The sequence below is a fragment of the Acomys minous genome (assembly GCF_964271855.1).
Source record: "Acomys minous genome assembly, chromosome: 13".
NCBI classification, from domain to species: domain Eukaryota; kingdom Metazoa; phylum Chordata; class Mammalia; order Rodentia; family Muridae; genus Acomys; species Acomys minous.
In genome coordinates, this window is record NC_140495.1 from 19,775,662 (window position 1) to 19,799,932 (window position 24,271).

Below are 24,271 nucleotides of genomic sequence, written 5' to 3' on the forward strand. Positions count from 1 at the left end.
TCTTACCTCAAGAGCTTTAAAAAAACGTTCCGAATTGTTTGAAGACTTTAAAAACTTCACAAAAAACGGTTCTTGGCCATTTCTGGACATAGCTGAACTGTGAGAATAAGGCAGTCAATAAGAATAAAAATAAATTAGGTAGGGAATTGAATGTTCAAATTTTTAAAAAATAATTCTTTTGGGGACAAGCCCTAGCTGTAGACTAGGCTGGCTTCAAAAATCAAAGATCAGCCTAGCTGCCGCCTCTGCCTCCCTAGTGTTGGGATTACAGGCGTGCAAATCAACTACTTTTATATATATATACATAGGCAAGAGTGCCTAAGAAATAGACTGCTGGTTCTGTTCATGAATTCATCCAAGATGTTTACAAAAGACCCCAGAACGTGGGCAAAGTCGAAGAAAAGGTGGCGGGGGGGGGGGGGGGGGATTGGGCAACGCGGATCCTTGCAAATCTGAGAACAAAACTGACGTCCCTGATTGAATACCCTAAGGCCCTTGGCTTGGGCCCCTCAGTCAGTCACTTGCTGGGTGCTTAAAGGCAACAGAGGGCGGCTTCGGCTGCTGGTACCCACCGCAGCTTCTAAGCCACCCGACTTTAAAAGCAAGCAGCCACTATGCAAGGCCATGCACGCTCGCCCGAAAGGCCCACGCGATTGTCCCCAGCTCCCAGGGAAAGAAAGGGTGGGCTCCTGGAACGCCCAAGGCGCGGCTTCCCACGATGTCTGAGGCCCACCCGCCGGTTACTAGGGCCCCGAAGGCCGCAAGAGACTCCGGGTGCGCATCCAGCCGGGACGAGCTGGCTCTCACTTACCTCGGTGGAGCCCTAAGGCCCACGGGCATCATGTCGGGGTGCGCGCGGCCCGCAGGACAGCGACTGGACTCGGGCGCCAGCGGGGCGCGCAGCCCCCGCCCCCGGCGGCGCCCCCTGCCCCAAGCTAACGCTGCAGAACCCGGAAGCGCCAAGGTCGGGAACCGACTTTCGCGCCAACAGAGAAGGCGAAACACCTTTTCCGGAGGAAGTGGCGTCATCAGGGCCTGGGATGGGAAGTGGAACAGTCGGAAGTGGGCGTTCCTGGTGCCCTCTTTCCGGAAAAGCTCTGCGCCCTTTGCTTTGTGTTTCTTGCGGGCTTGGCTTGGCGGGAGCTCACGGTTGCGGGGCCAGGGGCTTCAGGCAGATAGACCAATCAGCGAAAGTCCAGAACTTGCAGAAATAAGGCCATGGGTGGAGCGGGGGCGGGGGGGGGGGGTGTCTTGTGGCGAATTCTCCCCCGCTGTGCGGGGCAGTGCACGAGAAAATACTCCGTGAAGCTAATAGCAGTCTCTCCAGTTTAGAAGTGTTCAAATGAAGGCCGTGGGGTATGTTTGTTATCATGTAACTTGTATTTGGGAGAATTATATGATTATCTTAAGGAGCCAGGTGCGGTGGCGCATGCCTATAATCCCGCCACTCCGGGAAGCAGAGGCACGCCTCTGCTTTCGAGACCAGCCTCGTCTACAAAGCAAGTACAGGCCAGCCAAGGCTACACAGAGAAACCATGACTCGAAACAAACGAAAAACAAAAAAAGAATAGGTCAAGGGCTTTCAGACTCCCCTGACTGGGTGAGTTTCTCTCCTCCATAAGAATACAATCACGTGCCGAGCGTGATGGTGCATGCCTTTAATGCCAGCACGCTGGAGGAAGAGGCAGGCGGGTCACTGAGTTCGAGGATCCGCTGGTTTTGTAGATCCGCTGGTCTACAAAGCAAGTCTAGGACAGCCAAGGAAGGCTACACAGAGAAACCCTGTCTCGAAAAAAACAAAACAAAAACCTTTTAGGTTCTAACCAAAACCCCTTTATTATGTTACCTCTTAAAATTTCTAAGACTAAATTACTGATAAAATGTTGAATTATTAGCCACCCCCAGCTCCTCCTCCCCCCTCTTCTTCCCTCCCTTCCTCCCCACCTTCCCTCTCTCTCTTTGAGACAGGGCCTCTACATAGCCCTGGCTGTCCTTGAACTCACTATGTATAGCAGGCTGCCTCTGCCTCCAAGAGTGCTGGGATTAAAAGTGTACCATCACATCTGACCCAAACTCTAAAATACAGTGTATTCAGGGTTGCTGGTCACTACAGTGATTCTAATGATCCTGTTTTAAAGGTATTATTATTGTTGTTATTATTATTGTTATTATTATTATTTATTATTATTAATGAAGATGAATGGCAACTAATAAGACAAGCTTGGAGGTAAATAACCCAGTAGGGAGGAGAAAGGAAATACTTAGAATTAAAGGGCTGAGGGTGTAGCGTGGTTGGTAGAGCACTTGCCTGGCATATACAAGTCCCTGGGCTTTATATAGCCCAGCACCACATAAAACTGGGTGTGTTCTAGCTAAGCAGGAGGTATCCTGGGGCACATGAGACCCTGCAGTGCCTCAAATAAATTATTAGAGCTGAGAAAAAGAAGCCACAGTTCACAGTTAAAAATGCACTTCTGTCCTGAAGCAGCCATCGTATCTGTAAGTACACCAACGACTGAGGAAAGGCAGGGCAGGAACTGAAGCAGAGGGTGACAAGACACCCAGGCTTACTTCCCGTGACTTGCTCAACCTGCTTTCTTAGACCACCTAGGACCACCTGCCCAGGGGTGGGCCCTCCCACATTAATCATTAATCAGGAAATTTACCCTTCTTCCCTGTCTACAGGCAATCTGGTGGAGGCATTTTCTTAGTTGAGATTCCTTTTACTCAGATAACTAGTTTGTGTCAAGTTGACAAACCAACCAGGACACTTGTCTCAAAAAATCAGACAGCAGTAGACAAAGATGCCTGAAGTTGACTTTTGGCCTCCATCCACGCATGCCCTTTTGAGTACATACTCATACACATAACACAAGAAAATTAAATACAGATCGCTGAAGTGCTTATTTTACTTACAGGGTTTTATGTTTAAGTTCCCAGTATTTTGGGAATGGAGAGATGGCTCAGCAGTTAAGAGCACTGGTTGCTCTTCCAGAGGTCCAGAATTTAATTCCCAGTGACCATATGGTAGCTCACAACCATCTATTTTGAGATCCAATGACCTCTTCTGGTGTACAGGTGCAAATGAAAACAGAGCACTCATACATAAGATACCTAAATAATAATTGAGATGTAATATGAATAAATTAATAAAAATATTTTTAAAAAGATACCTAAATAAATTTTTTTTAAAATTTGATACATCTATAAAAGACAGAGAAAAAAAAAAAGACCTCCCAGTGTTCAAACTGAATATGTATAAATGCAAGTGGACTTAGCAAACAGCCTGAATAGCTACGGAGCTAACTTTCAGTGGCTAACATCTATTTATTTTTTTTTTCTTTTTTAAAATTTTATTAATTTACTCATATTACATCTCAATTGTTATTCCATTCCTTGTATCTTCCCATTCCTCCCTCCCTCGGCTAACATCTACTTAAACCGGTAGCTTCAGCTAGCTGGGAAGTAGAACACAGCCTACAGATTGTGTGAGCTCCAGGGAGGCGGCTTCAGAGTAGAATGTCAGCACCACCACCGTGTGGATTGCCCCCGCCTGTGTTAAGTGGGTCTTATAAGGAGACACACTCAGAAAAGAATGGCTTCTTTGCAATAGATAAATACATACAAATATTAAAAGCCAAAAATATAGGATGTTTGTTTGTTTGTTTGTTTGTTTGTTTTTGAGTAACGATCACCACAACCTATGTATGTAGGAAAGATTTGGTGAAAGAGGATGGGCCTCTTCTGGGTTGAGTAGACACCATCAAGTGAGGTATATCCCCGTCCCAGAAACAATGGCTTTAATCTCTGTATTTCTGGATTCTGTAGAGACCGTGGAGAAAACCCTTGACCTTCCACCCGTACCATAACCACTATCATCATCTGTTTTCTTTTAACTGTGGTGGGTTTGTTTGTTTTCTGTGATACAGTCTCGTTCCATAGCCATGCTGGGTTGGAACTCATTATGTAGCCCAGGCTGGCCTTCACCCCATGCTGTTCCTCCTATCTCAGCCTTGTAAGTGCTTGGAGTACAATGGTGATCCACCATGACTGATCCATACTTCCTCCATGGGGGGGGCGGGGGTGGACATCAGAAATAAGGCGACTTAAAAGAGTGAGAGTTCATTTGAGCTTATGGTTCCAGAGGTTTAGAGTCCATAGCGATAGGGACAGCATGGCAGCTGACAGCTGAGAACTCACCTCTTGCACTACAAACACAAGACAACAAACTGCAAGTAGGCAAGTCTTTTTATCCTTATTTATTTATTTACTTTTGTTGTTTGTTTGTTTGTTTGAGATGGAGTTTCTCTGTGTAGCCCTGGCTGTCCTGGACTCACTTTGTAGACCAGGCTGGCCTCCAACTCACAGCAATCCGCCTGCCTTTGCCTCTCAAGTGCTGGGATTAAAGGTGTGTGCCCCACCATGCCCGGCTGTCTTTTTATTCTTAAAGTCCAACCCCGAGTGACATACTTTGTCCAAGCATGACTGCACCAACCTGGACAAGCAGGACATTCTTCAGTGACAGGGTCCTACGTGGGAGATGGCCGTTCATTAGATAAGAAGACAGAAAATATGGGGCCATGAGGTCTCACACGGGCTATGTCTTATGACAAGCAAGCTTACTAAAAAGGAAAGCGTCTTACATATATTATTTCCAGGGAAGGAAGGGCACAAAGCCAGCAGAAACTGTCATTAGAAGGAACAGAGTCAACAGAAAGGTAAATAAAACAGTGTTGCACAAGAGGAGCACATCTCAAGAACATTGCAGACCCAGCACACAGCGGCCGTGGCTAATAACCGTGGTCCCATATTGTGGCAAGAGTTGGGTTCCCAGGAACTGAAGCCACAGATTTCTGCCCCCCCCCCCAAAGCCTGGCCCCAGACCATTACTGGGTCTGCCAAGCTTCTTCCTTCTCAGTACATCAGAGCCTCAGGCAAAGACTCCTTGATCTGATCCTCAACAGCACACCACTTAAACCTCCCCCAATAGCACCACCGTTTTAGGGCTTCTATTTTTGTGATAAAACACCGTGACCAAAATAAATAAATAAATAAATGAACTTAGAGAAGAAAACTTTATTTAATAGTACAGCTTGTAACCCATCATTCAGGGAAATCGGGGCAAGAAGTCAAGGCAGGCACCTGACGGCAGGAATTAATGCAGAGGCCATGAAGAGGTACTGCCTACTGTCTTGCTCTTCTTGGCTTGCTCAGCCTGTTTTCTTGAAGCATCCAGAACCACCACCATCCCAGGGGTGATACCACTCACATTGAGCTGGGCCCTCCCACATCAATCATCAATCAAAACCATGGACCACTGATGAATCTGGTGAAGACATTTTCTCAATTGAAGTTCTCTTTCCCTAAATGATAACATCACATAACCCAAACCACCAACTGGGGACCAATTGTTCAAATGCCCAAGGCTATGGTGTGTGTATGGAGGGCACACTTCTCATTCAGAACACACATTCCTCTTACACACCTCTGGAAATGTCTACCAATCAACGAGCGTTTTCTTTGCATAAAGGTGCTCGCTGGCCTGAGTAGTCCGATGTGCTGCCTCTATAACAAAGCAGGTGTCTAGAGGATATATGGCCCACGAAAGATAACTGACAGGAAGGGGCATAAAAACCTTCATTGGTGTGCCCCGTGGGTGGGATTGCGTATTATTCTGGGTCCTAAAGTTTTCCCAGTGGAATTAAACCTCAATCTTGACAGAGGTAACTGACTTGGTAACACATTGTTTGGATGCCTTTACTCTTCCTGTCTCATTTCCTTTTTTTTTTTTTTTTTTTTGGTTTTTTGAGACAGGGTCTCTCTGTGTTAGTCTTGTCCTGGACTCACTTTGTAGACCAGGCTGGCCTCGAACTCACAGTGATCCGCCTGCCTCTGCCTCCCCAGTGCTGGGGCACCACCATGCCCAGCTCTCATTTCTCATTTTTTTTTTTTTAAAAACCTTTACTTGCCAGGCATGGAGGCACACACCTTTAATCCCAGCATTTGGAAGGCAGAGGCAGGCAGATCTCTTTGCGTTCAAGGCCAATCTGGTCTACAAGTAAGTCCAGGACAGTCAAGGCTACACAGAGGAAACGCTGTCTCGAACCCACCCCTTCCAAAAAAAAAAAGCCTTTTATCAAATTAAGCATTAGAAAAATCTTGTGGCGGTGCATGCCTTTAATCCCAGCAATTGAGAGAAAGATGCAGGCACATCTCTGAGTTCAAAGCAAGCCTGGTCTATAGAGTAAGTTCCAGGACAGCCAGTGCTACACAGAGAAACCCTGTCTCCAAACAAATTAAAACAAAACAAAACAAAAACCAGCCAGCCAAACAAACAAACCTCTTATATAACAGTATGTTTGGAGGCTGGGAATGAATATAAGCCAATTGGTAGGATGCTTACCTAGCTAGCATGCGTGGAACCCAGATGAAACCCAAAGTACTACTTAAACCTTTGAGGTGGTGGAAGTCTACACTTAGAGGTAGAGGTGGGAGGAGCAGAAATTTAGTGTCATCGTGGACTATACAGTGAGTTTAAAGGCAGCCTGGGCTTATATGAGAGCATTATTTTGTTTGTTTGTTTTGTCTTATTTTTAAGGTTTTGTTTTTTGAGAGGCGGGGTGGGTAGAACCTGAACTAAAACAGCTTCTAGCCAAGACATCTGCTCCTTTCATGTTCTCTTCCTGGAGAAATGTGAAAAAGAGGGGGAAAAGTCTATTCACCCTAGAAAGGGGCAACCGAAGAAATCAATGTACCCAAGTTAATTTGGTAAACTTGGGCTTATTTGCATAAACACAGTTGACTCAAAAGCAGTTGTACCACTGAAGGCCCAGCCCATCGTTGTGATGACTCATGAACACACTGGAGCTCACTGTCCAACTTGCAGGAAGCGACAAGGAGCCTCTTCCTCCCCAGCAATTGCTGACTGCTTATATTCTCCTGTGGAGGGGCCTGTGAGTTTTGGACATTTTTGAGCCTCTTAAGTTTCATGAACATCCTGCATCTTACAAGAGCTCATTCTGTCTTCACCTATGTCTAGCTTGTTCTCTCTTCAATGCAGAGGAAGGAATGAGCTGCTTCTGTTCAATGACAATTGTGCTGAGCTGGAAAGAGATTGCCAGCCAGGGATTTCAGTTCTAAAGAATGCAGTATGGCTACAAAAGGAAATTGGAGAGAAAGGAAGACCACCACAGCAGGGATTTTTGGATGATATTAGGAAATATGAATCCACTTTACTTCTAAGTCAGTGGTTCTCAACCTTCCTAATGCTGCAACCCTTAATACAGTTCCTTATGTTGTAGTGACCCCAATCATAAAATTATTTCATTGTTATTTTATAACTGTAATTTTGCTACTCTTATGAATCATAATGTAAATATCTGATATGTCAAAGTATCTTTTATTTTACTGATGCAATTGTTATATCCAAGGCTTATTGCCTCTGTGCTAACCTAGGCCTAGTCCTGGAAGCTTCTAGCCTCTATACAATCTAATCTAGGCCTAGAATTTTCCAGCTTCTGAAACTTATTGCTGAATAAGATCACTCTTTCTAGCTCTTTCTGAACTCTCTGGTTGGCTGGCTCAACCCAGCTGTTCTGTCTCAAACTCCTCTCTTAGCTGACTGATTGAAACTGGCTTCTCCCAGCTTCTGACTGAATTGCTCTGCTTGCCCTCAGACTAACAATCTGTTCTAATCTCCTGGCTCCTTTTCATTCTCTGGCTCATTCTGTCTTCACCTATGTCTAGCTTGTTCTCTCTTCAACCTGTCTCTGTAAAACTCTCCTGGTAAAACTGCCTCTGAATTCCACAAACTCAACTCCACTGCACTGCCTCTCAACTCACTGACTCAAATGAACTAACTAAACAGAATTGGCTAGAACTCAGAGATCTGCATGCTTCTGCCTCCTGAGTGTTGGGCTTAAAGGCATGTACTACCACTCCTGGACCTAAGCATTTCTTTATCTGAAACTTGCTCTATACCAGGCTGCCCTTGAATTCATAGATCTGCTTGCCTCTGTCTCCTGGGATTAAAGGCATATCACACAGTCTTGGAAGGTCTTTGGATGTGATCTCTTGCCAGAGCAGCTATGTTCTGAATTAAAAATCTCTATGTCAATATACAGAATATTTGATATGTGACCCCTATGAAAGAGTTGTTTGACTCCCAAAGGGGTCCCGACCACAGGTTGAGAATTACTGATCTAAGTCAAGGTCATCCATAAGGCCAATAGGACACAGATAAGCATCATGTTTATCATTTCTAACTCCACAAAAAGCTCTTGCACCATCTCCCCTTATTCTAGATATCCATTTAGATGTCAGCATACTGATGATTCTTAAAAACTGCATGTTAAAAATGGAAGAGCTGGGACTAGCGAGATGGCTCAATAGGTAAGGGCACTGTTGCCAAGCCTGACCCAAGACTTGTATATTGGAAGAAGGGAACCAACTTTCACAAATTGTCCACACACACACACACACACACTTTTTTTTTTAAAGTCAGACTTCTGAGTCTAGCTCTCTTGTTGACTGAAATGATTCCACCCCCATAAATCACCACTATGGCTGTCAGCTGAGCTACACATGAGGACAACGTCAACTGCTCCCCTAAGCCACTGAAGCTTTGGCAAGTCTTGCAGCAACCGGGGCCAGCGGAACCTATTCTGAACTGGGTGCTATTCAGGGAGGGCATTTGCTCAGAAATGGCAATCTTGGCTTAACTCAAGCTGGACCATAGAAGGCTTTCTGGAGGTTAGGTAAGAGCCAGTATTCCTCAGGAGCTTGGGAAATGGATTCCCTTTAGGGTTAGGATTTGGGTGTATTGCTCCTGGGAGAAATGCCCAAGACCACAAAACATGCCCAAAACACATGAACCCTGGAAGCAGGTGCTCCCTTTGACATACTGCTCATTGGACTTTGGACACATTGCTTAACCTCTCTGCCACCCTTTCTTCCTGAGTGCAAAAATAGTCAAATACTACTTATAAGCGTATCACAAATTAACATTAGGAAAAAACACTTAGCCTAATGTCCCGTGCACAATAGCAACACATGCCCAAATCTACAGTTTTCCAAAGAGAACCATTGGCACAAAGTCTTCAAAACGGTTTCTTCTTTTAACCGTCTGGATTTTGCTTTGGTTTGATTTGGTTTGTGTTTGCTATTTATTTATTTAAGAGTCTCATGTAGCCCGGGCTGACCTCAAACTTACTATGTAGCCAAGGCTGCCTTTGAACTCCTGGTTCTCCTGCCTCCCAAGGGCTGTAATTGCAGACATGAGCCACTGTGTTCAGTTTTTCTCACCATCCATCTGGTATCTGACTGCCTGAGCCCACGAGATGACGTTAGCACTTTGGGTGTCCTTTCTTTGCTATATGAGCCAGACATTTTCAGAGCATGTTTCAGTCGTCAGCAGGTACTTTGGCCCTTATGGATTTGGGATGTGTTAGCTTTAGGTGGATCATTAACTCTAGGAGGACCAGTCACCCCAGGCCCTGTGTGTTTTTTGCTTACAAGTTTGCAGAAGAGACTGCTCAACCTAGTTTTGGGACATTTATGTTCATTTATTCATCTGTTTGATAAGTGTTTGGGTCCTATATCAAGCATTGTAACCAGTCACTATATTCCAATCCAGGATTAGAATGTTGAGGATTTCTTCTTCAGAGCAGGGTTCAATCAGAACAGAAAGTTTCAGGCCAGACTGAGTGCATGGAAAGACCATGTCTCAAAAAATACAACACAACAACTAAACTAGAGAAAAGATAAAACCCAAAGATAGTCAAGAAAGCAGAAATCCAGGCGGTGGTGAAGCATGCCTTTAATCCCGGCACTCGGGGAGGCAGAGGCAATGGGATTTCCGAGTTCGAGGACAGCCTGGTCTACAGAGCTGGTTTCAGGACAGTCAACTCTATATAAAGAAGATCTATCTAGAAAACAAAAACAAAACAAAACAAAAAAGAACTTTAAGAAGGCCATGGTGAGGCTGGGCGGTGGTGGCGCATGCCTTTAATCCCAGCACTTGGGAGACAGAGGCAGGCAGATCGCTGTGAGTTCGAGGCCAGCCTGGCCTACAAGGTGAGTCCAGGACAGCTAGGGCTACACAGAGAAACCCTGTCTCGAAAAACCAAAATAAAAAAGAAGGGCATAGTAGGTGGTGGCACTTGGGAGGCAGAGGCAGGCGTATCTACATGAATTCGAGGCCAGCCTGAACTACAGAGCAAGTTCTAAGACAACTAGAGCTGTTACACAGAGAAACCCTGTCTCAAAGAAGAAGGAGGAGGAGGAGGAGGTGGGGGCATGGTGGGAAACACACCTTTAATCCCAGCACTTAGGAGACAGAGGCAGGTGGATCTCTGTGTGTTTGAGGCCACCTGGTCTACAAAGCAAGTCCAGGATAGCAAGGGCTGTTATACAGAGAAACCTTGCTTTGGAAAAAAAAAGGGGGGGGGGCAGAAATCAATGAAATGATAAAATTTGTACGGAAAAAAAAATCAACAACACCAAAGTTGTGTGTGAGATATAATTTAAATATTTATTTTATTTGTGTTTACATGTTATGTGCATGTGCCTATTTAGGTGTATGTACACTGTGAGTGCAGGTAATGCCTGGCCGGGGGGGGGGGGGGGTGGGGGTGGGGGTGGGGGGGGGGGGGCTGGAAGACAGACTGGTTTCCCTAGACCTAGAGTTCAGGCAGTTGAGAGTGTTTGATATGAGTGCTGGAACCAAATCTGGGTCCTCAAAAGGGTAGTAAAGTACTCTTAACCACTGAGCCGTCTCTCCAACCCCAGTTCATGTGTTTTGTTAAATTAATAAAAAAGGTAAAACCTCAGCAAAATTAATCAAAGAAAAGGAGTAAACACAAGTTACCAGTGTCAACAATGGGAAAAGGTGTTACAATAAGGGTTTGTCACACATTCAAAATGTCATTTACCAGGTTTCGTGGTGCAAACCTGTGAGCTCAAGTACTCAGTAGGCTGAGGCAGGAGGGTTGTAAGTTCTAGGCCAGCTTGGGCAACTTAGTCAGACCCTGTGTTAAAACAAAACAAAATAAAATAATTAAAAAATAAATTAAGGGGCTGGAGAGATGGCCCAGAGGTTAAGAGCATTGTCTGTTCTTCCAAAGGTCCTGAGTTCAATTCCCAGCAACCACATGGTGGCTCACAACCATCTACGATGAGATCTGGTGCCCTCTTCTGGCCTGCTGGCTCACACGCAGGCAGAATATGCATAAATAATAATAAAATAAAAGGTGGGGGTGGGGGACTAAAGATATATCTCAGTGGCAGAGCAAGTGCCTAGGAAGTGCAAGGCTCTGGATAACATCCCCAGTACCCAAAACTAAATACCAGTTACAAGATAATAAGACAAGTGACTTTGTCTCAGTAGCTTTGTGTGTGTGCGTGGGGGGTGGGGGTTGTTGTTTCTGAGGCAGGGTTTCTCTGTGTAGACCTGGCTGTCCTGGATTTGATTTGTAAACAAGGCTGGCCTCAAACTCAGAGATCAGCCTGCCGCCACCACGGCCAGCATACCATACCCTTCTTAAAAGTCCTACGTCAGATGTAAGGTTGGTGAAGAGCTCTTCCCAGTCTGTAGGCTGCCATTTTGTCCTATTGACAGTGTCCTTTGCCTTGCAGAAGTGTCACACTAACTCTAGTAGATTCTGTGTGACAAGTTCTACAGACTGAGGCGTTAACTTCAAAGGAAGGAGATCTCCTGGAACCAGTTGTGGAACTCTTGGCTGGAGAAAAAAATATTGAGCTATAATTTTTATGGCAATTAATCTATTTTATTTTATTTTATTTTATTTTATCTATGAGATGTTCATGATAGCCTAGGCTGAGATTTTTAATGAGAAATTGGATAAGAGACCATCCCTTGAGATGGAGTTATTAGCTGTGGCCTTATCTCTGGGAGAACCAGCGCTTCATTTTATAAATCATTTATGAAATTATAAAATAGTATTATAATTGATAAAAACTTTCCCAACAACAAAATATCCCATGGTTATACGTGTGTTGTCGGAAGTGGGCTTTGGTGTATGGTTAAGAGACCTTAAATATGAAATTGAAATAGTTTGAAATCACACCCTGAAGATTCACAGAAATATAGGTTAGATACTACTGACCATAAGAATTTTTAACCTGCTCTTGGAATAATGCCATTCGCCATGGATAATGTTGTCCTTTCCTGTGCCAAATAACAACGATGCTGTGATTGCTTCACTGCACAAACCTTCTGTGTTCTATTCGTGATTACCTCATTGAATATATCTAAGAGCTGTAATACTTGTTTCACTATGTATAAAAATCCTTACTTAAGAGCTACAAAATATACTCAGATTCAAACTGCCTCTGTGTTTGTCTCTATGTCACCGCTGAATCCTTACCCACCTAGTCTTTGAGGACTCTCATCCCAGGGACCCCCCCCACCCCCATACCTGGCTGGCATGGTCCGTGGCACAGAACCTTTTCAGTTTCATGAGGTCCCGTTTATTAATTGTTGATCTCAGCCCCTGAGCTGTTGGTATTCTGTTCCCGCACCCAGGGCTAGCAGTCTCCAGCAGCCTGGGTATCTGCTTGGCCAGATAATGAAGGGATAAAGGGTGTGGCGGTGGCGAGCAGCCCGGACTAGGGCTGAAAAACCTTTCCCAGTAGGCAGACTTGTCAGTCAAACCTCTGCCTCCTGGGTAAAGTGCACCTCGACTGGAGGAGTGCGACCGGGACACATTCCCACAGCTGAGAATGAGGCTGGTCTTCTGTGCCCTGCTATGTGCAGGGACCCTAGGTGAGTGTGGGGAGAGCCAGGCAGGGGGCTGACCCTCCTGATTCTCTGGGGAGGGGACCAGGTGTCAGTAGCTGGCCAGCCACCTCAGGGACCCAATGCTGTGGCTGGACAAACTATGATCCCAGGGAGAAGCAATCGCTCTGGATTGGAATCCACCTGCCATGCAATGCTGTAACCCGCCCCCCTTGCTTTGCCCTCTCTAAGTTGGTGTCATTGTGGACTGTCTCTGACTCTCTTATCTGCTTTTGAGACCCTTTTCCTCCCACTGGGTTGACTAGTCCAGCCTGGATACGAGAGGAGGTACCTGGTCTTATTTCAGCTTGATAGGCCACGTTTGGTTGATCGCCCTGGGAGGCCTGCCCTTTTAAGGGAAATGGAGGAGTGGGGGAGGGGCAAGAATACTGGGAGGAGGGGAGGGAAGGGAAACTGAGGTCTGGATGTACTATTTTGAGAGAGAGAGAGAGACCAACACACACACACACACACACACACACACACACACACAGAGAGAGAGAGAGAGAGAGAGAGAGAGAGAGAGAGACAGAGAGAGAGAGACAGAGAGAGACAGAGACAGAGAGAGACAGAGACAGAGAGAGACAGAGACAGAGAGAGACAGAGAGAAACAAACAAACAACTTGGTTTAATGGTGTGGCAGGTAAAGGCACTAATACTATGATCCGACAACCTGTGACCCCCAGGACCCATATGGTAGAAGGAGGGAACCAACCCCTGAACGCTGTCCTCTGACCTCCACACGTGGCATCCACATAATATTAATTTTTTAAAAAAGATGTATTTGCCCAACAAACACACACAAAAAGAGAGAATGTGGCTAGAGGCGGGCAGAGTTCTAAACACATCAACAAACGCAGGAGGCTCATTCTTGGGTTGGGAAAATGGGGTCTTTCTTCCAGGGAAGGTCTGGTGCATGGCAAAGAACCCTCCCCTGACCCGCTGCCTCAACCATGCCTGGGTCTTCCTCCCCTTAGCTTTGTCTGGTCTGAAGCTGCGGGTGTGTGTGTGTGTGTGTGTGTGTGTGTGTGTGTGTGTGTGTGTGTGTGTGTATGTGTGTGTCTGTCTGTCTGTCTGTCTGTCTGTCTGTCTGTCTGTCTGTCTGTCCAGAGCCAGGCATGGAGGAGAGAGAGAGGAGGAGAGTGTGCCTGCCTCCTTTGCCCAGCATGGCTACCTGCAGCACTCTCTCAGAAAGCAGCTGTCTAGTCACTTTTAGAATTCTCCTGAACTGAGCCCTTGCTCTTTGTTTTTCTTGCCTCGTCTCTGGCAAAGTCAGACACTTGCCAAGAGTTCATTTTCCTAACAGGCTGCGGTGCTTGCATATTAGAGACTAGAGCTGGCCCTCTGGGCCTCCTTCCTTCATGACTTTTCTCCAGGCTACAAGACCAGGCTGGATTCTGGGACCTATGTTCCTCAGTCTTCCAGTCTGATAAGAACACTTGTGGCAAGTAACAAAAACCAACAACCAAACAAACCAAACCAACCAACCAAGCAACCAGCCAACCACCCAAACAAACAAAAATAGCCAAAGTACATTAACAGGAAACATAACAGAAGGGACACATATCCTAAGCCTTGCAAAATCCAAGAGTCAATGATGGTCTCGTCGGGGGTCCAAGAACTTTCTCCAGTCAGCTAGTGAGTAGGAGGCCACCAGCAGCCTTTCCCTTTAGTCTGAAATAGTCACGGGATGCTCAGACGGCCTCTTCTTGTGTTTGTCAGCTGGCCACTTCTGGAAAGCTATTGGGACCCACCTCATCTGTTTTCAGACCCCACTCACACTTAGCTTGCTTGTGCACATCCTCTCTTAAGATATTTCTAGTTGTCAAGGCAGGAAAATGATGACAGGCTCGTGATACACAGCCTGTGAATGAGTTCACCAAAGACAGAAGAAAGCGGAGTGCAGAAGTAGAACTACCAGCTGCACTATGGTACAACCAGGAGAAACTGTTTGCACAGAAGCTTTCTAAGAAGCTGTGTGTGTCTGTGTTTATGTGTGTGTGTGTGTGTGTGTGTGTGTGTGTGTGTGTGTGTGTGTCTGGATGTGTCTGTGTGTATGTCTGTGTGTATCTATGTATCTGTGTGTTTCTGTGTGTCTGTGTATGTCTGTGTGCCTGTGTGTCTCTGTGTCTATGTGTGTCTGTGTGTATATATGTGTCTTGTGTATATGTGTCTGTGTATATGTGTGTGTCTGTGTGTATGCGCATGCACACGAGCGCTTCTATAGGTAGACAAGTAGCATTTCAATGTCACAGTGCCCTGGAATAGTGGCAGTTGCGACTTGTTGTGGCTATCAGCAGCTTGGCCGTGCTATAATGGTCATATGGCTCCACACACCTATGAGTCCCAAAGTGACACCTATCACCTTTAGCTAGGGCTTGTTATGATGACGTCTTTGTTATGTGACAGTAGTCCTGTTCAAAGGCAGAAGTGTCTTTGAAGCCAAAGCAGCCTTGTTCTGAGGCTGGAAGTGGCTCAGCAATGTTCCCCTACATTACTGACATGCCATTTACACACGATAAACTACATTCATTAAAGGGAGATACAGCTCAGCTAATGTAACTGCCACTGTGATCACGAGAAAGCACATTTCTAACTTAGCCAAATTGCCCCTCATCCCTTCGCAACCAACCCCACCTCAACCACAGTAATGCGTGTTGTGTCTAGGCTCACACACACGGGGTCATAGGTACTCACACTGTGATGTGTGTCTTGTGTGGGCTCACACACACGGGGTCATAAGTACTCACACTGTGATGTGTGTCTTGTGTGGGCTCACACACATGGGGTCATAAGTACTCACACTGTGATGTGTGTTGTGTCTGGGCTCACACACATGGGGTCCTCTGCAAGAACAGGTGTGGCCAGGTTGGTGGTACAGGCCTTTAATCTCACCACTGGGAAGGCAGAGGCAGGTGGATCTCTATGAGTTTGAAGCCAGCAGTCAGTGCTCTTAACCACAGAGCCATCTCTCCAGCCCCTTAAACATTTTTATTTATTCATGTATATTTATGTATATAAGTGCTCTATCTACTGTGCCTACATGACCAAAGACAGCATCAGATCCTATTAGAAATGGGTGTGAGCCACCATATGGTTCCTGGGAATTGAACTCAGGACCTCTAGAAGAGCAACCAGTGCTCTTAACCACTGAGCCATATCTCCAGCCCCTTTTGGGGGACTTTAAATATATATTTTAAATATGCATTTTGGGGGGAATATATGGAGAAAGAGAGTGCCTTAAGAATTCCCTCAAGGAATACAGATAATTCAGTTTGTGGATTAGGTTCTATTTTTAGCATTAAAATATTAGTTTTCATTACACACACACACATTGTGTTGGGGAAATTTTGCACATGATTCACAGAGAGTCCAGAAGAGGGTGCCAGCTCCCCTAGGGCTGGAGTTAATGGAGGTTGTAAGCTGTCTGACACAGAGACTGGGGATTGCACTTGAGTTCTCTGTAAGAGTTGGATGCAGACCTCACCACATGTCATCTCTCTGAGCCACTGGTCCAGCCCCCTTAGTTGGCTTCTAGTCTCCTATTTGATCCCTTCTGTCAGCAGAGGAAGGTGAGCTCTGCTGGTCCCTCTCTCCTAGGGCTATGCCTGGCTGTTCCTGAGAAGACTGTACGGTGGTGTGTTGTATCAGACCACGAGGCCGCTAAGTGTTCCAGTTTCCATGACAATATGAAAAAGGTCCTTCCTGCAGACGGCCCATCTGTTACCTGTGTGATGAAAACCTCTTACCCTGAGTGCATCATGGACATCTTGGTAAGTCACTGCTGCCTGAAAGAGAAGAAAGTTTGCGCTTTTCTTTTCCTGTGCTTTGCAGTGCAGTGAAGAAGGCAGCTAGCTGCTCAGCACTTCCTGGTAGCAAAAATAATCTTAACCGAACAACTAATACAGGGTTCGACCTTAGCTACATATCTATGACACAGCAAAATCTAATATTGCAGCAAGATAATCTGTGAAGATACAGAGGTAAACAAGAAACTATGTAGACCAGGCTTGCCCAGAGCTCACAGAGTTCCTGTCTCCTGAGTGCTGGGACTCAAGGTGTGGACCACCATACCTTGTGGGGTTTAATTTTTAAGTACAAGACGTTTTTTGTTACTTTGTTTTGTTTTTAGTTTTTGGTCTTTGGTTTTTTTTGTTGTTGTTGTTGTTGTTTTTAGAGCAGGGTTTCTCTGTGTAGCCCTGGCTGTCTTGGAACTCACTCTGTAGACCAGGCTGGTCTCAAACTCACAGAGATCTGCCTGCTCTGCCTCTCAAGTGCTAGGATTAAATGTGTGAGCTACCACTGCCTGGTGTGTGTTTTTTTGTTTTTGTTTTTGTTTTTTTAACATAGCAGTGGTAGCACAGGCCTGGAGTGCAGTGAATTGGGAGGCTGAGCTAGGAGAGGTTGTGAGTTTGAGGATTGCTCAGGCTGTAGAGCGAGTTGGAGTCCAGTGTGGGCAACTTAATTAGGCTCCATCTCAAACATTTGAAAAGTAAAAGAGGAGCCAGGTGGTGGTGGCAGCACATGCCTTTAATCCCAGCCCTCGGGAGGCAGAGGCAGGTGGATCCCTTTGAGTTCGAGGCCAGCCTGGTCTACAATGTGAGTCTAGGACAGCCAAGGCTACACAGAGAAACCCTGTCTCGAAAAACCAAAACAAAACAAAAAGTAAAAGAGGAAATATTACGCAGTGATAGAGCAGTTAGTTGTCTAGATACACAAAGCCCTAAGTTCATTCCCCAGTGCTGAAAAAAGAGAATGTCAATTACTGAGGAATAGAAAGAATGACTTGCATTGTGGGTAGGAAATGACCCAACTTCATCTCAGAGGGGCTGGGAAGTTGCTGCTTCCTGCAGGGGAGAAGGAACCCGTGGTGGACAGATCTCTGAAACCCAGACGTGGAAGATACAGCCTGTGTTCTCATGTGTGGAAGTATTCTGCAGGTCGTGGACTCACTCAGCAGACACATATGGACACCTGCCCCCTCTAGGTGCTCATGTATGTGCTGAGATTACCAAGGCAACAAAACACAGGGGTGTCCCACACCTTCACAGACCTTGCATTTCAAGGACAAGGCTAAGGGCTGAGGAGGAAAACAAAACGGCATGCATCCAGTGGTAGCTTTTTGCTGCCTCAACAGCCTCATGGAGCAGACAGGGATGAGGTGAAGGAGACTGAGCTGGGAAGAGTCTATGGAGCCAGAGTCCCTAGCAGGACACAGTAGAGTCTTCGCCAGGGGTGATGGGTTTCGTTCACATCTGGCCTCTTGTCTTTCAGGCCAACAAAGTCGATGCTGTGACTGTTGATGGAGCTTTGATGGCTGAGGCTGGCCTGCCCCACGACAGCCTGAAACCTATTATGGCAGAATACTACGGATCGAAAGATGGTGTGTTCTCCCTGGGGGCCTAGGATCGCTGGTGTGACAGTGGTGGCTGCTGGGGTTGGCAGGGACTTTACTGAGTGTGTTGGCTACTTTTCTCATTGCGGTGACAAAACATCTGGCAAGAGAAACTTAAGGAGGGAAAGGTTTATCTTGGCTCACGGTCTGAAAGGCTCCAGTCCACCAACCACCGTGGGAAGGGCACTGCCAAAGGAGCAGGAGGCCGCTGGTCACATTGCGTCTGTCGTCAGGAAGCAGAGAGAGAGAGAGAGAGAGAGAGAGAGAGAGAGAGAGAGAGAGAGAGAGAGAGAGAGAGAGAGGAACTGATGCTCAGGCCACTTTCTTCTCACTTCTATTCATCCCAGGCTGTGGAATGATGCTACCCACGTCATTCCTTCTCACTTACACCTCTCCGGAAACTCCCTCGATGACACGAGGAGGTGCATCTCCTAGGCGATTTCAAATATAGCCAAGTTGACAGTGAAAAATGAGTCAACACACTAACAGGAAAGCAAGTCTCTGGAGCTCTCTGGGTTGACAGTGTTGTTCACTGGCCCTCAAGGGCTAGGATATTTCTCCACAGGGAGCTGTGGCTTTTATGAATCCTGATGGATGTATCCTTGCTTCTGTAGTCTGTGGGATGGTTGCATCCTGAGAGGAGAGTTATCCACTAGGGTTGTGTAAGTGACAGAGCTTTTCTGAGGACCCACAAGGCTCTTTCTTAGGCTGTGTCTTGCAGGTCCTGTGCAGCACAGGTCTGTGTCTAGAGTGAAGGGAAGCTCTTGGAGAGCAAGTGAGGGGAGAAGTCTCTCTTTCCTAGCCCTGTTCATTACTTCCGTCAGTGTGTGGGAGCAGAGTTCAGCACAGCCTGACTCCAGCTTGCAGGCTCCTGTTATGTTCTGGAGACATTCTCATCTCTCACGCTTTCACTTTGTCAGTGAGCTGTAAGAACCAGAAACACGGGGGGCGGGGGGAGTCCACATAGAAGCAGCAACAGTACAGCGACTGGGAACTAAAGCTTGTGGTCCCCAGAACACCCACAAGTCCTGTAATGGACGGTTCAGGCCGCTAGCTCTGCAGGCTGAGAGTGACTGGCAGGAAAAGCCCCGCAGGATGACTCTAGAGGTCCTAGCCTACAATGGACCTGGTCAAACTCATTAGGAACAAAAGATATTATAAGGCCAGATGCTTCCAATACAGCTGGTCTGGCAAGCGTCTTCGCTTAGCAGCACAGTGCTGTGGACCAGTGTTTGTTGTGATCTCATGGCTGACTACACACCACAGCTTGCTGTCTCTGCCTAGCTTCAGAAGAGGGGATCAAAATGCATTTTTAATTTTATTCATATATATATATATTGGCTTCTGAGACAGGGTTTCTCTGTGTAGCCTTGGCTGTCCTAGACTCACTTTGTAGACCAGGCTGGCCTCGAACTCACAGACATCTGCCTGCCTCTGCCTCCCAAGTGCCAGGATTAAAGGCGTGCACCACCACTGCTCAGCCTCATAATGCATTTGAAAGACCAAATAAAAAAATCCAAAGGACGCTACTGGCTTTTGCACCTACCATTAAGCAAACACTCACAAATCTATCTTGTAAGTCAGGGAGCATCTATAATATTAATTCAGTGCCTTGAAAACAATCACTTCTCTCCCATCAGATAAAGGCATGTTTTGTTTTTTTTGTTTTTCTCTTTCTGCCCTTCTTGTTAGTGGGTGGTGCAGGGCCCAGGATCCTCTGATGGTCTACATTGTGCATGCCCTGGAAGGTCAGTTGCAACGATGCATTTCTCTTTCTCTCTGCTCCACCACAGATCCGAAAACCCACTATTATGCTGTGGCTGTGGTGAAGAAAGGATCTGGCTTCCAACTGAACCAGCTGCAGGGCAAGAAGTCCTGCCACTCCGGCCTGGGCTGGTCTGCTGGGTGGTATGTGCCCCTCAGCCTACTGCTTCCTTCTGGCTCTCTGGCAACAGGTGAGGCAGCTGGAGCTGGGCGTTGTCAAGTGGGGCCCCTGTGCTGAGTGGTCTAAATGGATTGTGTTTGGGTTACACAAAGAGGTCAGTCATTTTTCTTCCTGCTGTGAAAAGCACCCAACGAAGTCAACTTCAGGAAGGAAGGGCTTATTTAAGCTTACAGTCTGAACAAACAGTCCAGTGTGGTGGGAAAGCCATGGCAGCAGGAGCTCGAGGCATTGCTAGTGCTCAGTTCTCTGTGTCTTTGTCTCTGTGTGTATGTGTGTCTCTTTCTGTCTGTCTGTCTCTCTCTCTGCCTCTCTGTGTGTCTCTGTCTCTCTGTCTCTGTCTGTCTGTCTGTCTGTCTGTCTGTCTGTCTCTCTCTCTCTCTCTCTCTCTCTCTCTCTCTCTCTCTCTCTCTCTCCCTTTCCCATCCCATCAACGGTGACACACCCATGCTCAGGTTAAATCTTCCCTCTTTAAAGTTTTTGGAAACAGCCTCATAGACACACCCGCATGTACGTTCCCACGGTGATTCCAAATCTAGTTGAGTTGATAATGCATGTTACCCACCACTTGGTCACTGACAAATGTGTGTTTTATGCTCTCCAAGATGGAGTAAGAGTGTGTGCAGCATCACACAGGCGCTGGGGAGTCTTCTCTCAGTGGAGGTGCTTCTGTTTCTCTGAGCTGTCAGTCTCCCCTTTGCAGGAATCACAGCAGTTTGTCTTGGCAAGGGGTCTCTTTGAAAGCCCCCGAGGAAGGTCACCTCCCTCCAAGCCTCCCAGGAAGGTCTCTGGGCCCCCAGAAATATAACTAGCTACCAATCGTGCCCCCCCACCCCCCACCCCCCACACCCACCCAAGGAGATCCCATGAGGCATCATAGACCTTGTGTACAGAAGGGTTGAAGTGGGCTGGACTCGTGCAGTGAGAAAAGGCTACTGGGTGGTGACTGGTCTGCAAGGGTTCCTGCCTTCTTTCGTGTTCTGCCTAGCTCTGGTGTTGGTAAATTAACAGGGTGCATGGCACTGGTCACATCTTGTTTCCACGTGGGCCAGCAGTTCTCACACCCTGCAGTAGACAAGCCAAGGAAGCATTTTCACAGGCTCAAGCCCTGGGCCCACATAGTGTGATTCTCAAACACACAGGGCCCTGGCCATCCATCCAGTGGCGTGGACACTGTCTGCTCCCTATGGCAGAGGCCCAGCACATACTCTTCATGTCCTACGAGCAGTCCTGGGAGATGTCCACACACTTAGACTCTCCCATAGGGCACTTGCTAACAAACATGCATAATCTGAAGGCTTTAGCCAGCTCACACCCTGTGGTCCATGTCTCTGTGTTGAGCAGCAGCCGCCACGTTCTTCTCCAGCAGCTGTGTCCCCTGTGCGGATAGAAAGGCATTTCCCAGCCTGTGCCAACTGTGTGCGGGGAAGGGGACAGACAAGTGTGCCTGCTCCTCCCGTGAACCATACTTCGGTGACTCTGGAGCGTTCAAGTAAGTGAAAACCCTTGCTCTGAAACTAGGGAGTCTATTAGCTGCTTTTCTATTTTTTTTTTAAAAAAAGTATTTACTTATTTTAAATTATTTATTTTTAATTTATTAAGATCATCTTTATGAATATTTTATACAAATAATTAAATTGGGTGCATTTGTGTTTTGCCTATAAGTATGTCAATGTGAGGGCATCAGATCCCTGGGAACTGAAATTATGGACAGTTGTGAGCGGCCATGTGGGTGCTGAGAATTGAACCTGGGTCCTCTGGAAGACCACCCAGTGCTCTTAACAGCTGAGCCATCTCTCCAGCCCCTTAGTTACTTTTCTCATTACTGTGACTGAACAAGAGACAACTTCCGGAAGAGTTTATTTTGGCTCACAGTTTGGGAGGATACAGTCCGTCATGATGAGGAAGGCTTGGCTGAGGGAGCGTGAGCTAGCTGGTCACGTGGAGGGGTGTGGGGTGCTGCTGCTCTGCTCACTTTCTCCTTTTTAGTCAGCATAGATCAGTGCTACCCACATCTAGGGTGGGCCTTCATTAACCTGGAAACCCCATCACAGGTAGGGACCACAGGCTTCTCCCCTATCTTATATCATCCAGTCTGGTTGACAGCCAATATCAGCCATCACAGAGAGACAAAGACACAGGATTGAACAGGACATACCCCTAGCAACCAGAGGGCATGACCATCAGGGCCCAGAGTCCCTCCCATAGCAACCAGAGGGCATGACCATCAGGGCCCAGAGTCCCTCCCATAGCAACCAGAGGGCATGACCATCAGGGCCCAGAATCCCTCCCTTAGCCTCCCCCCCTGCTCCTAATCATCCTGACGAACAATCTTCTTTGTGGGAAACCTTACTGTCTCCCCAAAGCTGGGGCCATGGCTTGCTCTTCTTCATGGTAACAGAGATGCCAAACGGGCAGACTGATCTCTGGACACTGGGGTTTGCAGATATGAGCCTCAGGAACCTCCCAGCTAACCACTTTTGGTATTTGTCTCTGTCTTTACATGCCCTCTCTCTCTGTAAGAGAGGAAAGTGACCGCTCAAACCGAAGCAGGACTAGCTGGGTTTTGAGGCTAGCTTCTGACTTTTAAAAAGCTGAAAGCAAACCAGCTGCTTTGAGCTGCTCTCTCAGAGGAAGGTGTGTGTGGAGGGGGGTGGGGGGGTCCTGATAGCTTCATCACCCTTCTCTGGAACTGTCTGCGGAGTCATTTTCCAGGCCTCCTGCCTGCTTTAGGTGTCAGCTAAGCTGTGAGGTTCAAAGGCCTCATGTAAGGTAGATGGATGCCCAAGAAGCTACGAGCAAAGCCTCGGCAGATCCAAAGGGGCATTTGTACAAGAGCCAGGTGAGGTGTGTTCCCACATGGAGTGCCTGACCTTGGCTGTCCTGTTTGCAGATGTCTGCAGGATGGTGCAGGGGATGTGAGCTTCATGAAGCACCTGACACTGTTTGGTAAGTGCGAGTGGAGCAAAAAGTAAAGTGGTCCCCAGCTCTTGTCTCTAAAGGGTTGCTTTGTTTGTTTGTTTGTTTGTTTTTGTAAAATTCTAGAGAATATTGGTATGGAGATGGTGATGCCTCCAAAGAGATTTTATGAAAGTGTTCCCACCGTTTTTACATTGCTTAGGGCCCCCTTTGTTCTCAGTGCACACCTGTCTCCTGCTGACCATGCCCACATCAGAGACCTGCACCTCCCCCTCCCCTCCCCTGCCCTTTTCACCAACCTGCAGATGCCTCTGAAAATCTAGTAGTGAGCACAATTTTTCGGACTCTTATCTGCTGCTTACCAACTAATGAAAGAGGTTGTTTTTGCAATGCCCGGCATTAAACCAAGAGCCTTGCACGCACTAGATGAGCGCTTTACACCTGAGCAACAACCCCCAATACGCACACCTTTGTTTTAAAATGTGAAAACAAAAGCAACACGATACCCCTCTCTACCACTTGGACAATTCAGCTCTAACGGAGCCCAGGCTTCACACGTGCTGGCCAAACCCTCTGTCACAAGGTTGCGTTTTTAAATCTTCTTTTGCTTCGTATTTGTTAGTTTTGGTCGTTTGAAGCAAGAGTTCACTGAGCTTCCCAGCTGCTCTCCAACTCATTCTAGAGTCCAGGCAGGTCTCAAATTTCCTATCTTCCTGCCTCAGCCTGCAGAGTAGCTGGGTTACAGGAAAAACCCTTTAGGCCTGGCCGGATTCTTAGTTTGTTTTTTTGTTTGTTTGTTTGTTTTTTGTTTTTGTTTTTGTTTTGTTTTTCGAGACAGTTTCTCTGTGTAGCCTTGGCTGTCCTGGACTAGCTTTGTAGACCAGGCTGGCCTCGAACTCACAGCAATCCGCCTGCCTCTGCCTCCCAAGTGCTGAGATTAAAGGTGTGCGCCACTACTCCTGGCTCTTAGTTTTATAGCCAATTAAATATCAGGTACAAACACACTGAGCCATTCAAAATGTATAAAGCTCAAATGTATACCCATGTGCTAAGATGGGGATTTATAAAAAGGCTTCCAGGAAGTTTTCAATCCTCACAGTTTACCCTGCCCTCAGTCTCAACCTAAATGCCGTCTGTCATGATCGTTGGTGGTTAGCTAAGGCCTGCTGTCAGCACTGCTTGCGCCCTCTAGTGAGCAAGGTAGAAAAGCATTTTCTTT

At 46.7% G+C, this 24,271-nt stretch overlaps 2 protein-coding genes across 3 annotated transcripts in view; one reads left to right on the forward strand and one right to left on the reverse strand.

Annotated features, from left to right (window-relative positions):
* The window catches only part of TOPBP1 (DNA topoisomerase II binding protein 1), a 46,947-nt gene extending 45,935 nt beyond the window's left edge, over nucleotides 1–1,012 (reverse strand). Inside the window, exons 1-2 of the mRNA XM_084753540.1 lie at nucleotides 812–1,012; nucleotides 7–97 (exon numbers count right to left, since the gene is read on the reverse strand). Of these exons, the coding sequence (XP_084609666.1) occupies nucleotides 7–97; nucleotides 812–843 (123 nt within the window). The 5' untranslated portion in view covers nucleotides 844–1,012. The remainder of the gene's footprint in view (nucleotides 1–6; nucleotides 98–811) is intronic.
* A 243-nt stretch (nucleotides 1,013–1,255) lies between these two features.
* Nucleotides 1,256–24,271, forward strand: part of LOC311581303 (inhibitor of carbonic anhydrase) — a 47,327-nt gene continuing 24,311 nt past the window's right edge. Inside the window, exons 1-6 of one of the 2 annotated variants that reach the window (XM_084753413.1) lie at nucleotides 1,256–1,356; nucleotides 16,397–16,569; nucleotides 18,071–18,179; nucleotides 19,985–20,146; nucleotides 21,478–21,625; nucleotides 23,027–23,082. In XM_084753413.1, the coding sequence (XP_084609539.1) occupies nucleotides 16,486–16,569; nucleotides 18,071–18,179; nucleotides 19,985–20,146; nucleotides 21,478–21,625; nucleotides 23,027–23,082 (559 nt within the window). In that variant the 5' untranslated portion in view covers nucleotides 1,256–1,356; nucleotides 16,397–16,485. Of the gene's footprint in view, nucleotides 1,357–12,651; nucleotides 12,785–16,396; nucleotides 16,570–18,070; nucleotides 18,180–19,984; nucleotides 20,147–21,477; nucleotides 21,626–23,026; nucleotides 23,083–24,271 lie in introns of those variants that run through there. The other variant, XM_084753412.1, reaches the window with a different exon arrangement.